Here is a 26560-nt window from a genome sequence, read left to right on the forward strand (position 1 = left end):
AGAAAGGATGGTGTGCACTTCAGGTGAGGAGAGAGCAGTTTAAGCAAAGTCACAGAAACTGGGTGTGAATATTATGTGCTGCAAAACAGGGAGGAAATGGACTTAGTTGGAGTAGAGGGAATATGTTGGGAAGAAGGAGAGATAAGAATAAAGAATATTACAATACATGAGTATATTCATATTCCCCCTGAGGGTCATGTAGTCAGTTATCATGTCTTGACTAAATTCCATCTTCTCTCTTACACTTTTTTTTCTGCTTTTTTTTGGAGGAGGGGAAGGTAGGGTAATTGGAGTTAGGTGACTTGCCCAAGTTCACACAGCTAGTTTTTTGAACTCATGTCCTCCTGACTCTATGGCCAGTGCTCTATTCACTGCTCCACCTACCCACCCCTTCTCCCTTACACTTAATACTAGCTTCTGCATACAATAGGCACCTAATAAATACTTGCTGAATCCATAGAACTAGAAAGGAGGGAACTTAGAAATCACATATTCCCATCATTTTATAGATATAGAAATTGAATGAATTGATGGGGCTGGAGTATAGAGGTTCTTTAGAAAGTCCTAAAACAACATGAAATAATCAGGAATTGGATCACTTATTTGGTTTGTGGCCCCAAACCCATGCTGAAGGCCAGCAGAGATGGTGTCTGCTTCTGTAGTTCATATGAAAGGCTGTAAAAGACATGGATGTTTATCATGAGATAGGCTCTATTAGGTATAAAGGAAATCTCTTCAAATATAGTGAAAACCATAGGAACAGCAAGGAGGCAAAAGCAGGTGACAAGAGTGATTAGACAGGGAGCAGGTATAAATACTAAGAAGAATCCCGGCATTGGGTGTGGTTAGAAGTGGGTCAAAGATGGCAGTTGCCCAAGACTTTGGGGCTCGGGATTCAAAGCGTTCACTAGAAGGTTCACTGTTCCAAGCATGCACCTGGGGTGAGTCTTTATGAGCTGGTACCCCCTCCATGAAATGAGTCGATCTTGCTGCTCATGCCCTGCAGGAATGCCCTGATGCTGGTAGTCTGATCTCGCTCTGGGTCCTTGCCATATCCAGTAAAGTCCCCTGGCCTTTGAGAATAATACTTATGTTATAGAGGTCTACATTAAATCCTGTTTTTCTCCTTCAAACTCTCTGACTAGATGGCATTCTATCTTCTGGGCAAGAAGATTGTTCTCCCTCAGCTTGCAAACTCCTCCTCCCTGCCTCAACAAGTGGGCTCCAGGGATGCCATGGTTAACTTTGTGTTTACAACAGAGGTGTTAGACTCAATCTACTTCCTCATGCAGAAGTCTGGGTCCATTAATCTAGACTTCACGGGCCAGTTGGTAAGTAGAGGCAGATTTCCTGTGGGTTACTATGATTCCCTACAGAAAGATGGCTGTTCTATCTCCTCCCTTAGAATTCTTTCCTCATAAGTTTCTTTTCATATTCTTCTTATCTTTCCTCTTTGGTATTCTTTATGGGGTTCCCTATCTGCAAAATAAAAACAATAACTAATACCTGATCTTGTATATGATGTTGCATGTAAAGACACTTCAAAAAATCATTAAGTACTGTACACGGTTGGGATTGTTATTATGTTAAAATGTATTTAGCAGTTTTGCTCTAACAATTTTTAAATTTTTAAGAAAATCTTATTTTTAATTTATGGAATAAAACAAACGTTTCTATAACATAGTACAATAAAAAAGATGATTGTACATGAAACTCTTAAGAGACTTGAGAAAATTTGTGGAGTAAAACATGGAATGGGACATTTAAGGGTAAAACAGAACAGATTCCTTTGGAAGGAAGTAGAGGGAATAGATGCTTTCAAATACTTGAATAGATCCAATTATAGAATCAGGGAAGGTAATTCTACTCTGTGTTTCCTGGAAAATGGTTTTACCTGTGCAGACACATTTTCTTCTCCCTGGAAGTAAAGCCCACAGAAAGATTTATTGTGTGGGTCCTTGATTTCATCCATATGGATACTTCCTTTATCCACTCAGGTAATCCCCTCTCTGTGCTTGTAGTAGGTAGTTTTGTGAATTGCTTTGATCATAAAATTCATTCCTTTGTGGTTAATTCTTAGTGAGAGCCTCCCTAAATTTAGATAGGTTAGTTTTTGGATGGTGGACTAGCAAAGGACCAGGGATGTAAAGCCATTTCAATTTAGTAAGACCTTCCTGAGTTTGTGTTCCTTCTTCTCCTCCTTCAGAGGGGCCTTCAAGAACCCAAGGAGACCTCCACACCACGACTTGATTAGTTATAGGATTCAGCTTTGTTGGATAATAAAAGATATTTTTAACAAAAACAATAATGATAATGTTAGCTGCCATTTCTAAATTACCAGATAATTTATGTTTTCCTCTTTTTAAATGTTTTAAATGTTTTTTTTAAAGCTTTAAATGAAGCTCTTTTTATATTATTACCACTTCCTGAGTACCTCTCCTACCCTGTCCACAAACAAGAACAGCACTGCCACCATTACCAGCTCTCTTATAACAAGTATAGGCAAGCTAAACAAATCAATACATTGTCCATTTTTGAAAATGTGTGCCTCAGTCCTGATTTCCTGAGAGGAAGAAGGCAGATTTTAAGGTCAGTCACCTGAAGCTAAAATAGTCACTGCCTTAATAAGAATGTCTAAGTCTTTCAGTGCTATTTTCTTTTAAATGATTGTGGGCACTGTATACATTTTTCTCCTTGTTTTGCTTATTTTGCTCTGTATCAGTTCATATAAGTCTTGCCCAAGCTTATCTGATTTCTTTGTGTTTGTTATTTCCCGTGGTGCCATAATTTCCCCTTTTATTCATATGACTCAATTTGTTCAGACCTTTTCCACCTCATAGGCACTCACTTTCCTTCCAGTTTTTTGCTACTACAAAAATGCTGCTATAAATATTATACATACACACACACACATACACACATATATTTGTATAGGGACCTTCCGTTACCTTCAATATCTGGTCTCCTTGTAGCATGAGCCTAGTAATTGGTATCACTGGTTAAAGGATATGTGCAGTAAAATTACTTTTTTCCACTTATTTTTATTTTAAATATTATATATACATATATATATATATATACATACACACACAAAGACTCAGATACACACGCATTCACACATAGGCAGATGCATATTTCCTCCAACTACATGTTAAAACAATTTTTTTAACATTTAAAAAAAATTTTGAGTTCCAAATTCTATATTTTCTTTTTTCCTCTCTCCCCTCCGTGAGGCAGTAAGCAATAAGCTATAGGCTATACATATGCCATCATGTAAAATATTCGCACATTCGTCATTTTGTACAAGAAGATTGAAAAGAGAAAGAGTTCCAAAGTGATTTCCAGAATGGTCGAACTGATTAATTTATCCATCAACAGTGTATTTGTGTTTTGGTATGCTCAACATCCCCACCTCTTCCCCCTCAGCATTTGCCATTTTTGGTCTTTGGTCACCTTTCGAATCACATGGGTATGTGGCAAAACTTAAGGGTTGCTTAATTTGCATTTGTTGTGTTTTTAGTGATTTGGTTCATGAGACTGCTGACAGCATGCATTTCTTCCTTTGAAAACTGCCTGTTCACAGTCTTTTCCATAGTCGTCTACTGGGGACTCCTTATACAAAGGCATTTTACTTCTACTCTTTCATTTGGTCCTCAGTTTATACCTCTAAAGGGGACAATGCAAATATTATTGACCTCTGTTTAAGAAGTGCTTGTTGCCTTGAATTGGCATTTTTGTGAAGAATACACTGAGGTTGGGAGAAGGGGGCTGACTGTGTCCAAAGATATCTACTGAGTCAGGGGCAAAGTTTGGACCAGAACCTAGGTTTCCTGATTTCTTATTCAGTGCTCTTTCCAGTATGCTATGTGGCTTTTCACTAATGAATTTGTTGTTGTTGTTGTTATTATTATTATTATTTTTTTTTGTCACTTTCAGAACTCTAAAAACAATCAGCTGATCACATCAGTGCTGGGGAACCTGATTCCTGAGGTCTGTTTCTGGGATGTCTGTCTCTGCATCTGGTTGATGGTGACAAGAATCTAGGAATAGTATGATCCTTATTTGCTGGGCAAAGGAATATGTGTGTGGCCCTGGGCTGATGGGTCATATCTTTATTGTTGTTGAGTCATTTCAGACTCTTTGTGACCCCATCTGGGGTTTCCTTGGCAAAGATACTCTAGTGGTTTGCAATTTCCTTTTCCTCCTCATTTTACAGATGAGGAAACTGAGGCAAACAGGGTTAAGTGACTTGCCCAGGGTCACACAGCTAGTAAGTGTCTGGGACCAGATTTAAACTCATGAGGATAAGTCTTCCTGATGCCAAGCCCAGTGACCTATCCACTGTGCCACCCTGGGCTTAAACCCAGACTTATTGCTTGCTCTTAGTAATTCAAGTCCATGATTAGAACTCCACTTTTATCTTTCTCAAAGGTAGGAAGATGATGGTCCTTGGGGTATCCTGTATCATAGGAGGTATGACTCTGCTCCTAGGATCCAGCAAGCCTGAAGGGTCCTTTTTGTCATTGTCTTCCACAGATCCACAGCCAGTTCCCTAACTCCATGCCCGTATCAATGAAGGCCCGGATCAATACTTCACCCATCTCTTTGATCCACAGCAACCAAACATCATTATTTCTCCATTACCTTGTAGAGGCCTTGGCTATCTCCTCTAACTCAGACTTCAAGTTCCTCTTCTCTCTGGATATGGTAAGGATCAGGATGGAGTAGCTAACTCTAGGTTCTGCCTGGTCCCTCTTCAACCCAGCCAGTCCTCTAAAGCAGGCTGGGTACTGAGCTCAGTGATTCACTGAGCTTTTCCAGGGGCATGTGAGGTAGGGACAGACGCCATCATCATTTCTATTCTGCAGATCACTGTCCTGAGATTCAGTGATAAATTAAATTAATTGGTTAAATACTCATATAGCACACATGAAAGAACACACTGAATTTTAACAGGCAAGGGTTTGGGTGGAAAGGCTGAAGACTTTAGGACAGGAGGGCATTGTAGCTGTAAGAAACTGCATTGCTGGGATTCTTTCCAGCTCTGACATTCTTTTTTAAAATTAAATTTATTTACTTAGTTATTTTTAGTTTTCAACATTTACTTTTATAAGATTATTGGGTTCTAAATTTTTATTTATTTTTAATTAATTTTTGTTTTTAATATTTGTGCATATCTCTTTTTTCCTATCTCTCCTAATTCCTCTACTTTGCTTCTATTTGCTACCTTGCACTCCTATTACCTAACCTACCCCCACTCCAGCCAACCCTCCCTTATCTTCCCATTCCCCTAAATCTAAACTCCCTTTTGTATACCCCTTTGACCTATTCTTTCACCCTCCCCTCTAAAGATCCTTTTTTAGCCTTTCCCCCCTCTCTATCCCCTTAGAGATTTATTTCTTTTTTAAATTTAGAAGACTTTTATACTCTTTTAGATGTATATACATTTTCCCTCTTAAACCCATTCCAGATGAAAGTAGGTTTCCAGAACTAACAGTTTCCCTCCCCCCCCCCCATTCCAACTCCTTTGTATTGGTTCTTCCTCTTGTACCTCATTTGTATAGGATAATTACTCTTTTAGCTGTTCTTGAATAGTTTTACTTTTTTTTTTTACTTTTTAAAGTCATATAACACTCATATAATACCCAGTCTTTCTTATAAGCAACCTAATTATTAGTAACCATCATAGACATAGGTTTTACATTTTCCATACATAAAAGGTAAACATTCTATCCTTATTTAGTCCCTTGTAGTTGGTCATTGGTATGTACCCTATATTTCTCTTGGCTCTGGTATGTCAAATCTATTAAGTTCAGGGTTTTTTTTAAGAGTCCTGAAAGTCTGACAGTTGATTAAATGTCCATTTTTTCCATTCAAAATTATATTTAGCTTTGCTGGCTATGATATTTTCAGCCAGAGGCCCAGTTCTTTCGCTCTTTGATATATGGTGTTCCAATACCTGCAATCTTTTAGTGTCTCTTCTTGGTCTTGTGTTATTCTAATTGTGGTACCATCATATGTAAATTGCTTTTTTTTGTTGCTTATAATATTTTGTCCTTGATCTGGGTGTTTTGGAATTTAACTATATTATTCCTGTGAATTTTCCTTGCAGGAACTCTTTCAGGTGGCAATCAGTGGATTTTTTCTATTTCTACTTTCCCCTCTTGTTATAATGTTTCAGGACAATTTTCTTTAATTATTTCTTATATTATCATATCAAGATTCTTTTTTTGGTCAGAACTTTCAGGTAGTCCAATTATTCTTATGTTTTCTCTTCTTGGTCTGTTCTCTGAATATGTTGTTTTTCTTATGAGATGTCTCACATGCTGTTCTATTTTTTTCATTCTTTATATATATCTTTTATTTCTTCATCTCTTATAACTTTACTGGCTTCCTCTCGCCCAATTCTGATTTCCAAGGAGTTATTTTCTTTCTTAAGATTCTGGATCTCCTTTTCTAATTGGTTGACTTTTTTTGTCATAATCTTGTTTTTCTTGTATTATTCTTATTTTTCTTTTTAATTTTTCCTCAATTTCTCTCATTTGATTTTTAAAGTTCTTCAATGAATTCTTTTTGAGCAGGTGACCACTTGATGTTGCTCTATGGGGTAGAAGAGGGTTTCTTTGCTTCAGCATCCTCCTCTGAAGATGAACCTGGTCTTCTTGATTGCCATAGTAACTCTCTATAGTTGGAGTATTTCTCCTTTGCCTGTGCATTTTTTGGTAATAACTTAGTTTTTATAATCACCTCTAGTCCTGGGCTATGGGGAATGGTGCCTCTGGCCTCTGATCCTCTTCAGTTCTCCCCTCTGTCCTTGAACTCAAACCAAGACCTCCAGCCTCTTGTAAGTGCCCACAGGCTGTGGCGCCCTGCCCCACTATTTCTGCATTCCCTGGGGATGTGCTGGTTCTTTCTTGGTGCTGCCACTTTCCTCAGCACAGCTGGCTCTGTCTCTTGTCAGCAGAGGTTCTATAGATCTTCCTCAGGTTAGACACCCAACTTCCCTCATTGTCCTGAGGGTAAGAGTTCCCATGGCCAGGCTGAGGCAGTCTTCCAATTTCAGTTCTAAAAATTTTTCCCCTCCTTCCCTTTCCCCCTCCCCAAGGCAGTGTGCAATCTGATATGGGCTACACATGTACAATAATATTAAACATTTCCACATTAGTCATGTCATGAAAGAAGAATCAGAACAAAAGGGAAAAAAAACACACATCTCTGACATTCTATTTTATAAGATCACTTCCAATTCTGACATCCCACGTCCTAAGGTCCTTTCCTTTCCAACTTGGACATTCTCTGTTCTAAGGTCAATTACTTCTGAAAGTTTATGCTTCAAGACCCTTTTCATCTCTAAATTTCATCCTGCCTATCTCTGAACTGCTGTGTACTTAAGTCATATCCCCTTATGACATTCTATGTTTCTCAGTTCTGGCATCCTGTGTCTTTGTGACTTTTACTTCCTTGGGTAATACAGGGATGTGCCGGAGCAAGATTGAATGATCTCAAGAGAGCCAATTGTTAAATTTTCAGTACTAAAATTCACATCTCAGAAATTGTCAGGGTGGCTAAGTGGTGCAGTCCCTGGAATCAGGAGGACTTGAATTCAATGAAATCTGGCCTTAGACACTTAACACTTACTAGCCACGTGACCTTGGGCAAGTCACTTAACCCCAATTGCTCTACCTTCCCCCTTCCAAAAAAAAAAAAGAAATTGGCAAATGTTAAAAATAAGGATTCAATTTATTGTTTTGATTGCCTAAACTTAATAAAGAGATAGGGAAATATTAATGATGCAGATTAAACTTAAAAGTTTGTTGTGTGTACATTTCCTTTCCCCCAAGAGAGCTGTTTGTTAAACACTTAAAGTTAAACACTCTTCAAAAATACCCCACAGAAGAAAAAGAAATGTAGCAAAATATAGAAAAAAATTAAATTTCCAGTAGTGATATTTCTGGATCAAAGAGTATGAACAGTTGAATGAATCTTCACATTATTCTAATTTTTTTTTCTTAAAATGGTAAAACCAATAATTTTCCCATTATGCTGTTTTGGAGAAAAAAAGTTTTATTGATTCCTTTTGTTCTTATATCACAATTATTTTTGAAAATAGCTCCCCATTCTCACTCTACTTTCAAAAGCAAACTCTTCCCTCATTTTTGCAATGTATCAGACATTCTGCCTTAGTAGTCTCTTGTTTCTGCTTCAAGGACAGAGCTTTGCTTCATTATAATTTATTTATTTAGTTTATTGATTATTTTTCATTTGCTCCTAACTCAGCTCCCTTTTAGTCATTTAGAAAAAGAAGTCTCTTACTTTGTAATAATTGCATATATTTTCCTTTTGGTTCTACTTATTTTACTCTATACCAATTCAGACAGCGAATGACTTATTCTTGATGACACAATGCTTGTCCTTAGTGACCATCATTTTCATCACACATTGTCCCCTTCAATAATCTGTTCTAGAGTTCTGCCAGGAATTTAAACTAAACTCACTAGTTTATAGTTTGCACACTCGCTTCCAGATTTTAGTGCAACCCCAGAATTTCAGAGTTGGAAGGGAACTCAGAGACCATCTAATGTAATCTCATCCACATGTAGCAACGAGTTCCCTCTGTAACATCTGGCAAGTATTCATCTAGCCTCTGTTTGAAGATCGTTAATGAGGAGGAAACTGTTGCTTCTCAAGGCAAGTTATTCCATTGGAGGATACTTCTAGTTGTTAGGAAGTTTCCCCCTAATATTAAACCCAAATTTGTCCCCTTGCAACTTCTATTTCTAGTTATCCTCTGAGTCCAACATCTACTCATCTCCAATTCTTCAGTAGCTTTCCTACTATGCATTATCTTTCAAAAATCACTGATGGTAGCACGGTAATTATGCTCCTTGGTTGCTTCAGTACATTGGGATAGAGGCTTTTCCAAGTTTAGTGACTTGAACTCACTGAGAGCAGTTAGTGTTTGTAGATTCAATTTCCTTTTAAGCATTTTTCTTCTGTAAGAAAATTCCCAGTGCCTTGACTGCTTTTCCCAGTGACTTTCTTGGCTGGTTGTTATTCCTCATGCTTGAAGAGTACCAAAATGATACCACTATGCTGGGGTCAAGGTACAGTTGGGGATCCCAGGCATGTCATTATCATCTCTAGACCTCAGCTTCCTCTTTGGTAAAATGTGATGATCCCTCACACATAGAACTAGGTAAGTGCCCTCCAGCTCTGATGATATCCCTTGAATAATTATAATATTAGAGATTTAAGCTGGGATATTTGGAGGGACTTTGGAGGGCATCTAGTCCACCAGCCCCCCCCCATTTTATAGATGAGTAAACTAAGGCACAGGAAAGTGAAGTGACCTGCTTGAGGTCTCACAAATAGTAAGTGGCAGAGGCAGGACTGAATACAAGACCAGCTATATTTCCACTGTACCATGCTTAGATATCAGTGAGTCCAACTCCTTCCTTTTAAAGATGAGTAAACTATACTTAATATTTAATGTTCAGTGGTCATTTCTTTGTTCCCTTTTCACATCACATTCTTCTACCCTCCAACTTTCTGACAATGGTTAGAATTCCCCTCTGCCTCATCATATCCTTTTTCATCTTTGTTTTTTTCTTAAAATACTTAATCCTTCCCTCCAGTGCCTTGCTTGTGATCCCCCAGACTCATTGCTTTCATCTAGTGGCTCATGTCAGAGAAAGGGCAAGTGCTTTGAATATACTAGATAGAATGCAAGGCTCTTGAGGGTAAGAACTATTTCATTTTTTTCTTTGTGTTCCCAGGGTTTAGCAGAGATCCTGGCACACAGTAACCACTCAAGAAATATTTGTTGATTGGTTGAGTGAGGGTACAAAGTCCAAACAATTCAGAACTATAGCTACCAAGATGACAGCTAGTTTTTTCCCCTTTTCTCCCATTATTTTCCCTACTTCCTCATCCTGACAGTCACAATACTCTGAGTATGTCTTTGAAGACTAGTATGCTTATGTAGTCTAGAGTAAGCTATTCCTCCTTCCTTGACTCTCCTTTCCCTTTTCATTATAGGCTGTGGAACTGAATCTTAACATCACTATGTCTGGAGAGAAGCTGAAGGCTACTGTATCGTTCCTGAAGTAAGCAGCAGCTCCCATAACCTGAGGGGTAGAAGGCAAAGAGGAGCCAGGAATGCCCAAGAGTCTAATGTGTTCATGGAAAAAATACAGGATTTGGAATGAAAGAAACTGGCTTCAAATCTTGTCTATGTTACCTACTACCAGGGTAACTCTGGGCAAATCATTCAAACTCTTGGGCCCTCAGTTTCCTCACTTGTAAAAAAGAGGGGCACTGGATTCTATGATCTCTAAAGTCCTCTCCACTTCTACATTTCATCATCCATATCATTGAAAGGAGTGCTAGACTAGGAATCCAGACTCTTGGGTTCAAATCTCAGCTATATTGTTGTCTTGTGTGTTCTTGGGAAAGTCAAATTTTGACTTTATTTTTCTTGTTTGCAAAATGAGAGGGTTATGTTAGATAATCTTCGAGGCTCCTCCCAGCTCTGAAATTATATAATATAGTATAGTGAATAGTCAAAAGATGTGTTCCATATTTAATGAAATTGTGTGGCTCAAAGCAAATAGAAGAGTTAGGTACTATTCACACCTTTTTTTACTGCTGATAGCCAGTCTTCTTAGATGACTGTTTTCTTATGCTTCTATGAACCTCACCTCTCTATTTATAAAATGGCCTTAATGATCTCTGTTCTGCTCTCCTCCAAGGCTATAGCGAGGACTGCATGAACGCCCAAGACTGAAAACCTTTTGTAAGCTGTGAAGCACCATAGGGATTGTGAGGGTGTGTCATCATCACCATTATTAGAGAAGACAATTGAATAAAAATCGTGCATAGGCTTTTGTAGCACCAAAAGAAAGAGGTAGAGGTGTCCTTTTGGCTTATTTTCAGTACAAATGCCATGTAGATCTCTATCAATATATCTTCCTTCCTTTTCCCCAGTGATTTTGTTACACTGAGCAAAAAGGAATCATGGTACTGATAGGTAAGCCATGCATTTAGCTCCTCCCACTTTCCCCCAAAGCAGGAGATTCAGGAACATAGAGCTCCTAAAGGCTTAGGAAGAGCCAAATGGGTAAACAGTGAGTGGCTGAGTCTTCCATCTGTTTTAAGTCAGAGATTTGTGTGTGTGCGCGTGCGCGCGCATGTATGTGAGGGACACCTTTGGCAGCCTGATGAAGCTTATTGGAGCCCTATCAGAATGATGTTTTAAAATTCCTAAAATAATAGGACTACAAAGGAAAACAATTATAAAGAAACTCAGTTATGTGAATTTTTTTTTTTAAAGAAAGGTATGTGGACCTCAAGTCAAGAATCCCTGCTTGAACACATTCCACACTTCTTTGACAGCTCTTAGTGAGCCCTCAGAGGGAAGACAAACCCATTTCTAGTCTATATTTAGGAATCTCTTAACTTAGGACATGAGAGATATAGTTCAACCTCCTCATTTTCCAAAGGAGGAAACTGAGGCCCGACAAGGAGAAGAGAGGCCTGTCAAAGATCACATAGGAATTTAGTGGCAAAGTTAGGACCAGAATCCAGGTCTCCAGATTCCTGGACCAGGAATACTTTCCCTCATAGCATGATTACTTTTCTAATTTTTAAAACTTCTTTACCAAATTGGGTCATTTGTGGATTGGAAGGAGTTATGTCTATGGAGTGTGAGGTGGGGAAGAGTATGAAGAAAGGACTGAAGCTCTGATGCTAAGATCAGTGTTTAGAACACTGTTTGACATATAGTGGGTACTTAATAAAAGCTTGTTGACTGACTGATGATGACTTAATAAGGAGGGTTACCTGCCTCATCTGTTTTTTTTTTGTGTGTGATTGTTTTCTAGGGACATCGACCTTGAAGTGAATTACTCCAATGTGGGTACTTTTGATGTAAGTCTTAAAAAAGCCCCCAACACTTCAGCATAGCGGTAAATGTGTGCTGAACTCTGAAGGACAGAATTTTAGCAGAAGTTGATTTCATGCAGAGAATAAAAAAAGAATAAGAAGAGGCATGAAGGAAAGAGGGAAGACAAACTCAAGGAATGGCAGTTAGGCAATGGGGTTGATAGAGTATCAGGTCTGGAGTCAGGAAAACCTGAGTTCAAATTCAGCCTCAGACATTTACTAGCTGTGGGATCCTGGGTAAGTAACATATCATCTGCCTCAGCTTCCAATCTGTTAAATGAGATTAATAATAAAGGCTACTTCCCAGGGATGTTGTGTGATAATACTTGTGACAGTTTTATAAAGCATTATACAAATGCTAATTATTATTATCCAGTGTTGTTGCTATGTGTATAATAACTAGCATTAATATTGCACTTTAAGGTTTACAAAGCTCTTTACAAACAACTCATTTTATCATCACAACAACCCTGGGAGGTAGGCATTGTTATTATCCACATTTTATAGTTGTGGAAACCAAGGCAGGAAGAGATTAAGTGACTTGCTTAGGGTCACAATCTAATAGGGGTCTGTGGCTGAATTTGAACTCAGGTCTTCCTGAATTCAAACCCAGTACTCTAACCACTGCACCATCTGGCTGTATTTGGGATTAGAGAGAGATGGGGTTGGAGAGGTCAACTGGGGCTTGAATGCGGATCATAGAATCATAGGACCTAGAACTGGAAAAGCCTTTAGAAGTGATGCAGTTTAATCCATAGGCTCCATCGTTAGAGAACTTTGGTTGGGATCTTGGCTTTGCCACTTATGACCTTTATTTATTTATGACCATTATGGGCAAGTCATTTAAACTTGTTGAACCTCAATTTCTCCACCTGTAAAATTAGAAGGCTGTACTAGACGGCCTAAGATGTCTCTCCCAGCTTGAAATCAATGATTCTAGGACGGTATAGATGAAGAAACTGACCTCCCAGAAAGGGGAAGGGACTTATACAAGGTCATATAGATAGCAAACAAATAGTAGAGCCAGGATGTGAACCCTGGATGTCAGTCTAGAGAGTTTAGATTGCATGATATGGGTCAAGGAGAGCCATGGAAGGTATATGAGGAGGGGAGAGACATACTTGACTTTGTTTCAGGAGTAGAGTCTTCTCAGTCTGTCCCATTGTTTCTCTCCTTTGTCTGCCCTCATCTCACTGGTTCATGGCACACCCTGATTTGTCTGACACTGGGAACACATCTTTCTGGTATCTGGTATCAGCTGTCGACAGTGAAGCCTTTACTAGTATCCGTGGTCAAGAAGCCCCTGAAAGATCACCTGAATGGTAATAACCTCAGCCATGATAAAAACCATGTATACCTCTGAGAGACAAGGTGCCTTTGCGTGGTGCATCTCAGAGCATACCTCTGTTAGTTTATGAAACAAAATGGAGAAGCTTGCAAAATACTGTAGAGTCATTTCTGAGAGAAATGTGGTGTAGTGAAAAGAGGCTGAATTGGGAGTCAGAGGACCTGGGTAAAAATCTTGGCTCTGTCCCTTAACCTCTGGACCTCAGTGTCTTCATCTGTAAAATGAGGGGGCTAGGCCAGATGTCCCACTAAGAGTTCTTCTAGCTGTAAGGTCTATTACCTTCTGATCCTATATACAGGTTTGAATGGTGGTGGACTGAAAAGATTTCACTTATTTATTTAATATATGGAGACTGAGGGGGAGGTGATTGATAGCTTTAAAATCCCAAAGGGTGTGATTAGGTTTATTCCTTATGGGAATTATGGGTTTATTATGGGTTATGGGTTTATTCCTCCTCTATCCCCCTAAATTCCAGAATCTCAAAGATGGCAACTTTAGAGATTATCTAGGTCTATTCGGGAATCCATTTATGGTCTCTTTGACTGGAGGTGGGGTAAATCTATGATCCTTCAAAAGTTACCAAGTTCATGTTTATGTATCTACAATGATGGAAAATGGGGTGGCTAGGTGGCACAGTGAATAAAACACCGGCCCTGGAGTTCAAATCCAGCCTCGGACATTTAACACTTACTAGCCTTACTAGCTGTGTGACCTTGGGCAAATCACTTAACCCCAACTGCCCCTACAAAAAGCAAAAAAACAATACAATGATAGGAAACTCACTAGCTCTGAAGGTAGCTCATTCTGTTCTAGGAAGGGGAAAGGAACATTCATTAAGCACCTACTATAAGCTAGGTACTGTGCTAAGTGCTTTACAAAAATCTCATTTGATCCTTACAACAACCCTATGAGATAGGTGCTATTGTTATCTCCATTTTACAGTTGAAGAAACTGAGGCAGTCCAGAGGTTGTGAATTGCCCAGAGTCTCGTAGGTCATAGGTGTCTGAGGTTGAATTTGAACTCAGGTCTTCTGGCTCAAGAGTATTCTATCCACTGAGTCTTTCAGTTGGACAGTTGATGGGTTAAGTTCTTCATTATATGGGGCTAAATTCTGTCTCACTAAAACTTTAGCTACTGATTCTAGTTCTTCCTTTTGAGGGAAAAGCGAAACAAGTGTGGTTCCTTTTCCCTGTGATACCTTTTCAGGTGTTTGAAGATCACATTCCCAATTGAAGTATTTTCTTCTTCCAGGGGAAATACCCCCAGTTCATGCAATTAATCCTTTTGTGGCATAATTTCAAGTCTCCTCTCTAGTTTCTCTTCTCTAGGCATATTCTAGTTTCTACATTCATGGATAATAGATTTAGAGCTACAAAGGGACCTACTGGTTCTGTCCTCTTATTTTGCAGATAATGAAACTGAGGTACAGAGAGCATAAGTGACTTGCCTAAGGTCACTCATGTAACTAGTAACAGGGCCAGCATATGAAACAGGCCCTACCCTCTTTCCATTGGACTTGGTTTCTTGGGAACATGGCTGAGTTGGCAACATTGCACTCTGAATTAAAATGGAAACTATAGGATGACTCCTGGAATCTTACCTCCTTTTCTGGTGACATTTGAATTCCAATTTTGGGAAGGAAGGCAATGGCCATGTTTGGAGCAGCACATGTGGTCTGTGCATTGCATAAGGAGGCTCAAATGATTGTTTTTGGTGTGGGAGGAGGTCCTTTTGTTTCAGTGAACAGGGGAGGGATGCAACTGACTGTGGTTTTTCTCCCTCTTTCATAGCACTCTTTGGCTTGGGAGCTGCTCTTCCTACCATCAGTAAAGTGAGCTACATCACCCCTGAGGTCTTTATGTATGAGGTAAGAACGACAAAATCAGGTTTTGGCATCTTCCGTCAAGGCCTAACTCTGTGTCCTCATGACTCTTGGTTGGGGGTTGCTGGTTGAGGGTAACATGGGTAGGATGGAGATGCAGAGATAAGAAATATTATGGAATGACAGGATTTAGAACTAGAAAGAACTAGAATTCATACGGCCCAGTCCTTTCGTTTTGCTGATGAGGAAGCTAGGGCCTGGAAAAAATGAGGAGGTTACACAGGTAGAGTTAAACCCAGATTTAGTGCTTTTTCTGTCTTACCACATTGGTTCCTGCAGAGTCCAGTCTCAGCTGCTTACCTGTGCAGACAGCTTGGAAAGAGTGGTCCCAGCTTAGGGGAGCCAGGATGAATAGGGAAAGCAGACCCAGATTCTGGGGAGGAAGGTAACAAATTAATAATGGGTAGATCCAGATGTTCACAGGACCATAGATTTAGAGCTTGGAAAATGGTCATGTGGACCTATTCCCACACTTTATAGATGAGGAAACTGACTTTTCTAGGTAATAAGTCAACTGAACTGAGATTTAAATCAAAGTACTAAAAAAAAAAGTAAAAAAAAAAAGAAAAAAAAGAAAAAAAAATACCCCGCTCCCCAAATCAAAGTACTCCAACTCTATAGCCAATGCTTTTTCCCCTTGAGATTAAAAACAATTCTAACCTGGTTTACCAGAAGAAGAGTTGGGACTGAAGTTAAGATGTCTGAGATTTAGTCCTTGATAATGCTACTAATTAGCTGTTTCCTCACCTGTAACAATGAAGACAATAGTATATAAGTTTTCATATGTTTGACATAGGATTTAATATAAGAATCTAGAAGGGACCTTTAAAATCATCCAGTACAGCAGTTTTCAAAGTAAGATGGGGATCCATAGGGGAGGTCCTTGGGACCGTTTTTAAGGGTAAGAAAGGTCAAAACTATTTTCATAATAATATTATGATGTTTAATTTATAATATGGTAAATATTAATAGTTAAAACTGATGCAAACTAAACAAAAGTTCTTTGGGAGGGTCTTCAATAATTTTGAAGAGGGTAAAGGGCTCCTGATACCAAAAATCTTGAGAACTGTTGCTGCTAGTCCTGCCTCCTCATTTTATGCGGTGGGGTGGAAAATTGAAAATCAGAGAGGAGAAGTGACAACTTGTAAAAGTCAGAGCTTGAACTCAAACTCATCTCTCAACCCCCAGTTCTTTGTTCTTTCCATGACATCATGCTATCCTTTGCTCTATTTTCGACATACCCCTCCTGCCAGGTTACATATAGGGCTTTTCAAGACTTTCCTGTATCCATTACTTCTAGGATGTAGGAAAAACAGTCATGTCCATGTGACTGATTTAAAAACTGAGACCACATATTGATGTACAATAAGCACTGGAATTGGAATCAGAAGACCTGAATTACAGCCGTTCATCTGCGTTTCGCTAGGGACATAGTATTTATCCTAAATGGGGCCTTAGAGATATTTTAATCCAATTCCCTCATTAAAAAAAAAAAACATTTGGACTCAAATATAGACTAGAGAAAAGAAAAAGTAACATATCATAAACTTAAATACAAAATAAGAAAAGAAAAAAAAGCATATCGTGGGCACAGAACATGAGAGGATTCAAAATATATAGCAATACGTTTTCATTTCACGAAAGCCTGTATGATCAATACTACATGTTGTGTTGAGAACTGTCCTACTTTTCTTTGCTTCCTTGTAAGTTTTCTTTTATTCTTTGCTGTGCACTTTTTACTTTGTTCTTTTTTCCCCCTTCTTCCCTCCCCAGGCTACAATTAAGTGTGAATTTATTTATATATAAATACACACACATATACATACATATATATACATATACTTTCCCTAATAAATTCCATTCCTGGTCTTTGTTTTTATGTTTGTGCATCTCTCTTATTTCCTATCCCTCCTGACTCTTCTACTTTACTTGTACGTGTTACTTACTTTCTCCTTTTATTACTTAGCCTAAACCCACCACCAAGGATCTCTCCCCTAACCTACCATTCCCATGTATCTAAATAGCCTTCTATAGCTCCCTATAACCTATTCCCTCACCCTCCCCTCTAGAGATTCCTCCCTTATCCTCTCCCCACTCCCTATACCCTTTCCATTTTATTTCTTCTGAATTTAGAAGACTTTTCTACTCTTCTAGATATATATGAATTCTTTCCTCTTAAACCCATTCCTGAATTACCAGCCCTCCAGAACTACCAGCCCACCTCCCCCATCTAATTCCTATATGTCGATTCTTCCTCTTGCACCTCATTTGTATTAAATAATTATTCTTTTTAGCTGTCCCTACATGGTTTTACTTTTTAAAGTCATATCATACTCAGGTCTACCCCAATATTTCTTATGAACTATTCAATTACTAATGACAGTCTTAGACATACATTTTACATATGTAAAAGATAGATGGTTTGTCCATATTAAATCCCTTGTAATCAGTTTTTGGCATATACCTTATGTTTCTCTTGGCTCTGATATGTCAAATCTTCTATTAAGTTCAGGGTTTTTTTTTTAAACAAAGTCCTGAAAGTCTGACAGTTGATCAAATGTCCACTTTTTTCCATTCAGGATTGTGCTTAACTTTGCTGGGGATGATATTTTCAGACAGAGGCCCAGTTCTTTTGTTCTTCAATACAGTGTTCCAAGACCTGTGATCTTTTGGTGTCTCTGCGAGGTCTTGTGTGATTCTGATTGTGGCACCATCATATTTCAGTTGGTTTTTTTCCCTTGTTGCTCTTAATATTTTATCCTGGAACTGGGGGGTTTCAGAATTTGAATATAATATTCCTATGAGTTTTCCTCATAGAATTTCATGTGATGATCGATGGATTTTTTCTATTTCTACTTTCCCTCCTTGCTCTAATGCTTCAAGACAATTTTCTTTAATTATTTCTTGTAATATTGTATCAAGATTTTTTTTGATCATAGCTTCCAGATAGTCCAATTTGTCTTATGTTTTCTCTTCTTGATCTGTTATCCAGATCAGTTGTTTTTCTTATAAGATGCTTCACTTTCTTTTCGATTTTTTCAGTCTTTATGTCTTGTTAGATTATTTCTTGATCTCTTATAACTTCCCTGACTTCCCCTTGCCCAGTTCTAATTTTCAAGATGTCATTTTCTTTCTTAAGATTCTGGATCTCCTTTTATGATTGGTTGACTTTCTTTTCATAATCTTGTATTTCTTGGATTGTTCTTATTTATTTTTTAAACTTTTCCTCAATCTCTCCCCTTTGATTTTTTCTTTTTTTTGCTTTTCATAGGGGCAATTGGAGTTAAGTGACTTGCCCAAGGTCACATGGCTAATAAGTATTAAGTGTCTGAGATCGGATTTGAACTTAGATCCTCCTGACTCCAGGGCCAGTGCTCCATTCACTATGCTACCTAGCTGTCCCTCTTCCATTTGATTTTTAGTCTTTTAAAGTTCTTCTATACATTCTTTATGGGCAGGTGACCATTTGACATTACTCTTTGGGGGTAGAAGAGGGTTTCTTTGCTTCAATATCCTCCTCTGAAGATGAACCCTGGTCTTGTCTATTCCCATAATAACTTTCTATGGTTGGATTCTTTCTCCTTTGCCTGTGCATTTTTTTTAGTAATAATTTAATTTTTGTAATCACCTCTAGTCCTGGGGTATGGGAATGGTGCTCTTCAGTTCTCCACTCTAGCCTGGAGTGCTCATCAAACCTCCACCCTCCTGTAAGTGTCCACAGCTTCTGCACTCACTGGGTGTGTGCTGGTTCCTTCTTCCCCCACCATTTTTTGCAGCACAGCTGGTTCTGGCATTCCTTGTCAGCAGATGTTCTGTAGATCTTCCCCATGTGAGATGCCCAACTCCTCTCACTGTCCTGGGGTAAAAGTACCTTTGGCTGGGTTAAGCAGATCCTTGCCTAGAGGTGTTTACTCTTCACAGGGACCAAACTCTGTCCTGGGATTTAGTTTTAGATCTTCTGGGATTGTCAGAGGAGGAACCCTGTTGTGCCCGTATTCTTATTTATTTTTACCCACATTTTTTTTTGCCCCGAGGAGCTATTTTATTTCTTTTGTGGGGAAAATCTTGAGAACTTGGGAATTTTCTTACCTCTCCACCATCTTCCCAGAATCCTCTCCCTGCCTCATTTTTCAGTTATGAAAACAGAGGCCAGGAGTAGTTAGCTGACTTGCCCTAAGTGACTCAGGTAATGAATAACAGAGTTGGGATTTCAACAAAGGTCTTCTGATGCCAAATCCAGTACTATTTCCCACATTATGAGTTTAGTACTTTGGAGCAAAAGAATTTCCTCTTTGGGTGGGGCATGGCAATACATACCTGTGGTCTCTGCTGTTAGGGAAACTGAGACTGGTGGATCTCTTAAGTTTGGGAGTTCTGAGTTGCAGCAGGACTAAAGGCAATCAGGTGCCCACATTACATATGGAACCAATATGGTAAGCCCTCAGAGTGGGGGAGTAGGAGGGCTATTAGTCTGCCTAATGAGGGGAATCAAGCCTGTGTTGAAAACAGAGCAGGTCAAAACTTTTGTATTTATTGGAAGAAGGATGGGTCCATTAGTGATCACTGGTCAAGATAAGGACACCCAGTCTCAACAAACCCCCCAAATTTTCTTCTCTGGGCCTCAGTTACCTCCTGTGAAAAATGAAATGAACCCCTAAGGCCATGTTCAGCCTCTAATCTGTGGCTCTATGGTTCTAGGCCCAGAGAAGTTGAGTCTAACTTCATATAGCAAGTTAGTGAGAGGTCTAGGACTAGGTGTTGAGTTTCTTTGTTTCTGTGAGCCTTTGGGGCACAATACTAGGGTAACTTCAAACTTTCTCCTGGTTTCCCATAATGTAAATTTGTTTTCTATGTCTGCCAGGGTTCTATTGTGGTGTCCTGTGGACTTCATATCCAGAATTGAGCAAGGAGAAGAACATGGAACTATGAGAGGCTGCTGGGCAGGGCAAGCTGTGCTTAACTGGACCTCTCTTGTTTGGTCATTCTATACTTTGGATGACTATCTAATCCAAATTTTTTTTGTTTGAATCCTATATTTGTTGATTATGTGCTTGTAGAATTAATACTGTTGTACCTGTCTGGAATTTTTCCTTCCTTCTCTCTTCTTTTTTTCCTGATCTCCTCTGGAGGAGAAACATACAAGGTAGATGAACTATAAGGACACTCCTAATTCTTCCCCATTTCATACTAAAAAATTCTTCTAGTGTGCCAATTTCCAGACGAGGTCTGCTGAGATCTTTATGCATTGGGATCAATTGCTGTGGACATTTCTCTTTCTAAGATCACATTGCACAAAGCATCTTTGATTCTTTGGTTGAATCATAAAATATAAGCAATGTCTTTTAAGCAACCTTGGTACACGTATAACCATCCTAGACACATTGATAATATGAAAGAAACAGAAAATCAAAGACCCATTCCTTAAGAGCTGTCTAGCTGGGATAGCCCTTTGGCAAAAATGAGGAAATAGGTGATGATTGTCATTAAGATTCTTCTGTCTGGGAGGAAATTGTGTTAGGGACTTAAAGAAAGAACTTAATCTAGGGAAGGGGATTATAGAAGAAGGGTGAGTGGCATAACTAATGTCTTCAAGTAATAGATGGCTGTCAACAGTGAGAGATGGAAGCCAAAAAAGCTAATGTTCTCTGAGGGGCTGCAATGCTAGAGGCGTGAGTATGGTTGATCTCTGTATTGGTCAGATAAAGTCTGACCTCAAGTCTTATGATCCATTCTGGATGCCACATTTTAGGAAGGACATTGATAAATTAGAGAGTTTTCAGAGGGGGGGTAACCAGGGTGAGAAATGACCTTGAATGACAAGCTGAAGGAACTGGGATCATTTAGTCTGTAAAAGGGAAGGTTCAGGGGGTTTATAAGACCTGTCAAGGTTTGGAAGAGCTGTCATATGAAAGCCTTGTTCTGTTTGTCCCCAGGAGGCAGACCTAGGAGTGATGGATAGAATTGGCAGAAAGGGAGATATTTGACTCAATGTGAAGAGAAACTTCCTCATGATTAGGTCTATCCAAAAGACGGATGGGCAGTCTTGGGAAGTCTTTAAGTAGAGGCTGGGTGACTACTCACCAGGGAAGCTGCAGAGGAGATTTCTGCCAAGTGTAGGTTAACCTCTGGGGTTCCTTTTATCTCTGATATTCTGTGATAGAGGGCGGGGTAGTAGTAAGCAAGTGAAGCTGCATGTATACCAGGGTATGGGCCGTTGAATTGATTTCATATCATGTTGCTCATTCATACATTAAAAAACTCATTAATCTATTCATAATAAAATCACAATAAAATTCATAAAAAATCTACTCACAATAATAAAGTGTTTGGACTCAATACATGTAAAATTCTTGATTTACACAAAGGCAAGAAAGAGACTGAAGCTTATGACCTTAAATCTGTAGGAGACATTGAATCCATGGATTCAATGAAGGTAATACTTACAAATATCTTGGGTTCTTGCAGAAAAGACTCATTGAGCAAAAAGCTATCAAGGAAAAGTCTGTGGCTGAATATAAGTGACTTATTGGCATCCTGAAATCAAAGTTGAGTGGGAACAACATGTTAAAAGCAATTACTATCTATGCAATTCCATTTTCAATATATACATTTGGAACTATAAAATGAAATCTAACATGTTTGGGATGTATTTTAACAAAAATTCCTACAATATTAATTAAAGAGAGGGATCTTCACTCTCCAGCTATAGGAAGATGAATACTTCCTTGTGAAAATGTAGAAATTGCATTGATAAACATTCTTAGAGAATGTGAAGAGTAAAAACATTTGCAGAAATCCTTTTGGAACAAGTAGACACCACTTCACTGAAACAGTTATGATCTATGAATGGAATCCAAAGGCTTTCCATGGGTGATAGCTACAGAAACTTTTCAAGGAAATGTCAAAAAAAAGCATTATGGATTTATTTGTAGAAATAGAGGGCTTTATGTGGAGGTAATTCAGGACCAGGTAATTACCATCAGTAATTAAGGAAGTCTGAATTTTGTGATCAATGTAGATGATTCAAGGAAATTGTAGAAACTATGCAACTCATTACTAAAAGCAGTTAGGAGGTATAGTGGATAGAGTGTAGGGCCTGGAGTCTGGAAGACTCATCTTCCTGAATTCAAATCTGGTCTCAGACACTTATTAGCTGTGGGACCCTGGGCAAGTTACTTAACCCTGTTTGCCCAGTTTAGCTATACACAAGAGTTTCCCGAGATCAACTGCCTGATTTTTAATATATTCTAGTTGACAAATCTTAAAAACCTTAGAGGTTGAGCCCTGAAATTAAGAATTTGAAGTATCTGAGAAATTTGCCAGAACAAATCCCTAAAATATTTTGAGTGTTAGCTTGTAGGAAAAAACACCCATAAAGGCAGAACTCAGATGGTTAGGGGGACTGCCTGATATGATCCATAAGTAGTCAGGGGGCTGTCTCCAGTGTCTTTAGTGGGGAACTTCACAGGAGGAATCAACTAAAAGGCAGACATTTTGGGAATTGAGTCCAATTCTCTCAAGAGAAGTTCCTATGAGGAGTGCCAGTCCTGTTTGGGGATGCCCACAGGAGAGATGGGGTTGAGCACAAGCATTCCTACAGGATCCCCATTAAGCAAGTTTTTAACAGCCTGGAATAAGGGTGGACTCCATCTCCTGCAGGAGAAGACTAGGGAAAGAGCTATTAAGCTATAAGATCTGGTATAAGACTACAAAAGGCTTAAAGGAATGGTTTTGGTCAAAATATAGAAATTCTGACTATTCTACTCTTAAAGAGTTACAGAATTTTATTGAGCAATCTCCAAAAGCTATTTTAGAACAGATGAATTATTGGTATTGCTGGAAGGTGCTGTGTAAAGACAGTCAGCCCTCATCTCCATCAAGCTTCACCAGACCTTTGCATTCCTCCTTCTTCCTCTGCCCCTCCTGTTTATGTTCCTTCTTCTGGTATACTTCCTTCCTTAATAAAAATTCAAGGAACAGAGCAGACTGCTGCTATTTTTCCTCTTGTAGATAAAGTGCACCAAACATCAGGGGGAGTTTTTACATATAAGAAATACCTAGATTTGGTGAAGATCCTGTTACAGTTATTAATCAAATTAAAGTTATCTTTCATGGCTATAACCCAACATAGCAAGATGTGACTGATATTGTGGAGACCCTATTATCTCCTGGAGAAAGAGCAGGTGTTTTAAAGTTATAAACAGATTGATTGTGGGTCCAGAAGATCAGGGAACCTGGCCAGTATGAGCACCCCCACAGGGATCCTAACCAACCTCCAGAGTTTGTCCAGTTGCAACAGACTAGGGATGCCTTACTTAGGGGTATCAAAGAGATCAGATAATTTTAGTAAATTTCAGACCACTCAGGAAATAGGAGAAAACCCCATGAGATTTTATGAGATTATTTAAAAGTGGAAAGCATCATACTAGATTAGATCCCCATAACCAATGGGAAGCAAAGATTATTAATGTAGCCTTTTGACAATCAAGTATTGACTAAGATCAAGGATTACTTTCTCAAGCACTCTCCAGGCTGGCAGGAAAAAGTCACAGGGAAACTCAAAGTTTGCATGTTTATGAGAAAAAGAGCTTGTTATGGCTAGTGCTGACACAGGCGGTAAGTCCAAACAAAAGGTCAGCCTAAGCCTCTCCTTGCAACTGTTCAGACTTCTGGTCAACCAACACCCCATTTCAGCCTTCATTAATTCAGCATCCCAATAAAGGTCACAAGGATTGTTTTTGTTGGGTAAAAAGAGGGCACTTCACTAGGGGCTGCATGATGAAAATGTGAGACCAAAGGGACCCTCAGTTTACTAAAACCCAAGGACAAGACCTAAATTGACTTCAGAGGCAAAATTATGCCCCACAAAGGGAGAACCAATTAGATATCCCTTGAATTAAATAGAAGGGAACAGTGGGCATGGAAGGGTCCAGGTACAATATGACAAATAGTTTGAATAACAGGGAAACCTCCGTGCATGAAGGTCTTCAGGGGAGAGGCAGGGAATAGTGTTATTTCCAATATCCTTTCCCCTGTTAGCTCTCCCTCTGCCTCTCCCCTAACTGGAGAACATAGCATTGCTCTAAAAAGTTGCAGGTGTCTCATATGTTTGCTTTATTGATACTGGAGGTACTCTCTCACTTCTAATAAAAAACCAAGCTCTGATTGTACCATTATTAAATCTATAAAAATAGTGGGAATAGAGGGAACCCCATGGGAGGTAATCCCACAAGAGTGGTGGTGGGCTCCCTGACCATTTTGCATTTCTTCTTATGGGTATCTAATCCACCTACCAATTTGTTGGGAAGAGATCTTCTGCATAAATTTAATACCACTATTATATGCCTTCCAGATAATACTTTAATCCTACAGTTGCCAGACAATCTGACCTCCTTATTTTCATTATTGACTGATTTTTTTTCAATGATTTTTCTAATGATGAGCTTCTTTCACTTTTTCCTGTGGCACCAACTCAAGGTGATTGTAACAGTGGCCCTAGTATTCTCTGTGATATCCTGAGTTCTTCATGGGCCAAGTCTTCCACTGATGTGGGCCTTTTAAAGTCAATAGTCCCACTCATCATTATTATGAAAGGGAGGCCACCACCATCAGTGCCTTAGTATCCCCTGCCTAGGAAAGCCATTGAAGGAATTACACCCATCATTGATTCTTTTTTTTTTTGCCTTTTGGAGGGCAATTGGGGTTAAGTAACTTGGCCAAGGCTACACAGCTAGTTTTTTTTTTTTGTGTGGGTGTTAAGTGTCTGAGGCTGGAACCGAACTCGGGTCCTCCTGACTCTGGGGCCAGCGCTTTACTCACTGTGCCACCTAGCCACCCCCACCCATCATTGATTCTTTAATAAAGCAAGGCATTATGGTTCCCTGCAAGTGTTTCTGCAATACTCCTATACTACTTGTTAAGAAGCTTAAACCAGGACCTGATAATAAATCTGTCTACTGGTTTGTTCAAGATGTATGTGCTATTGATGCATATGTTATACCAAGGCATCTGATGCTATCCAATCCTGCCACAATTGTTTCTTCTATTCCTCATGATGCCACCTATTGTTTTTTCTTTTTGGAGGGGGGAAGACAGGGTAATTGGGGTTAAGTGACTTGCCCAAGATCACACGGCTAATACGTGCTAAGTGTCTGAAGCTGGATTTGAAATCAAGTTCTCCTGACTCCAGGGCCGGTGCTGTATTCACTGCGCCACCTAGCCACCCCCAATGCCACCTATTTTGCAGGTATAGATGTGTGTGCTGCATTTTTTAGTATTCCTATAAATCCCGAATCCAGATACCTGTTGGAATAATCAGCTTTGTTGAATCTCCTATCCTATTCTCTCAAGCTTTACAGCAAGATTTGGCCTCTAATGTCTCTACAGACTCAATTTTAGTCCAATATATTGATGATCTTCTGCTGACCTCACCTACTACTGTCTTCTGCCAGAAGAATAGTCATCATCTTCCCCTCTAGCTCTACCACTGTGGACACAATTTCTCCAGATCAAAGGTACAGCAATTCAAGCCTCAGGTAGAGTGTCTTGGCTTTGTATCATCTGTTGGGTTGCTTTCTCTTTCTCAGAAATACATACAAGCAATTCAACATCTGTCACTTCCTAAGACAGATACATGCCATTTTAGTAGTGCAGGGTATTGCTGTCAGTGGATTCTATCATTTGGTGGATAATTATAATATTGTTATATATTATATAATTACATATTATATACATATATAATTATAATATAATCCCATATACAATAGAATTATATATGTGATATATAATTATATAATATATACTATGTAATTATATATTATTAATAAACCTCTTATTGATTTGACTAAAGAACAAATTCCTGAACCTCCACATCTTAAACCCTGAGCATCTTGCTGCTCTCATTTCTTAAGAAAGCACCTATGTCTGCTTCATCTCTAGGTCTCTCAGACCACAGTAGGCCCTTAACTCTTTTTCTGCATGAACAAAGCAGGCAGACTTTGGGTATCTTCTCACAACCATTGGGACCGATAATGTGCCCTGCAGCTTATTATTCAGCTCAAACAGATAACGTAGCTGCGGATGCACCATCCTTCCTGTGGACTATTGCAGCCGCTGCTCTCTTAGCAGACCTGGTGCTGGGAAATCCATTAACCATTCAATGCCCTCATAAAGTTAAGGCTTAACTGTTATGTCACTGAGCTCAAGTCTTCTCTGATCAAAGACCTGCTAGATATGAAGTGACTCTACTTAGAAGGGAAAATGTCACCATTAGGAGGCTCTGTCCTTAATCATGTGACATTGCTCCCTGATCCCGTATCTCGGCATGACTGTGCCTCTGTGGTTGACTTAGCTGAGAAGCCTCATAGTGACCTTACTGATATCCCTA

At 39.1% G+C, this 26560-nt stretch overlaps 1 protein-coding gene across 1 annotated transcript in view; it reads left to right on the forward strand.

The window, feature by feature from the left end:
- Nucleotides 1–20077, forward strand: part of BPIFB2 (BPI fold containing family B member 2) — a 35037-nt gene extending 14960 nt beyond the window's left edge. The window contains exons 8-15 of the mRNA XM_069107230.1: nucleotides 1146–1331; nucleotides 3937–3990; nucleotides 4537–4707; nucleotides 10039–10106; nucleotides 11883–11928; nucleotides 13202–13265; nucleotides 15083–15159; nucleotides 20036–20077. Coding sequence (XP_068963331.1) covers nucleotides 1146–1331; nucleotides 3937–3990; nucleotides 4537–4707; nucleotides 10039–10106; nucleotides 11883–11928; nucleotides 13202–13265; nucleotides 15083–15159; nucleotides 20036–20077 — 708 coding nt within the window. The remainder of the gene's footprint in view (nucleotides 1–1145; nucleotides 1332–3936; nucleotides 3991–4536; nucleotides 4708–10038; nucleotides 10107–11882; nucleotides 11929–13201; nucleotides 13266–15082; nucleotides 15160–20035) is intronic.
- The last annotated feature ends 6483 nt before the right edge of the window (nucleotides 20078–26560 follow it).

Source organism: Petaurus breviceps, unplaced genomic scaffold (genome assembly GCF_028583685.1).
Source record: "Petaurus breviceps papuanus isolate PSGF00001 unplaced genomic scaffold, PetGlider_PUasm1.0 89262, whole genome shotgun sequence".
Taxonomy (NCBI): domain Eukaryota; kingdom Metazoa; phylum Chordata; class Mammalia; order Diprotodontia; family Petauridae; genus Petaurus; species Petaurus breviceps.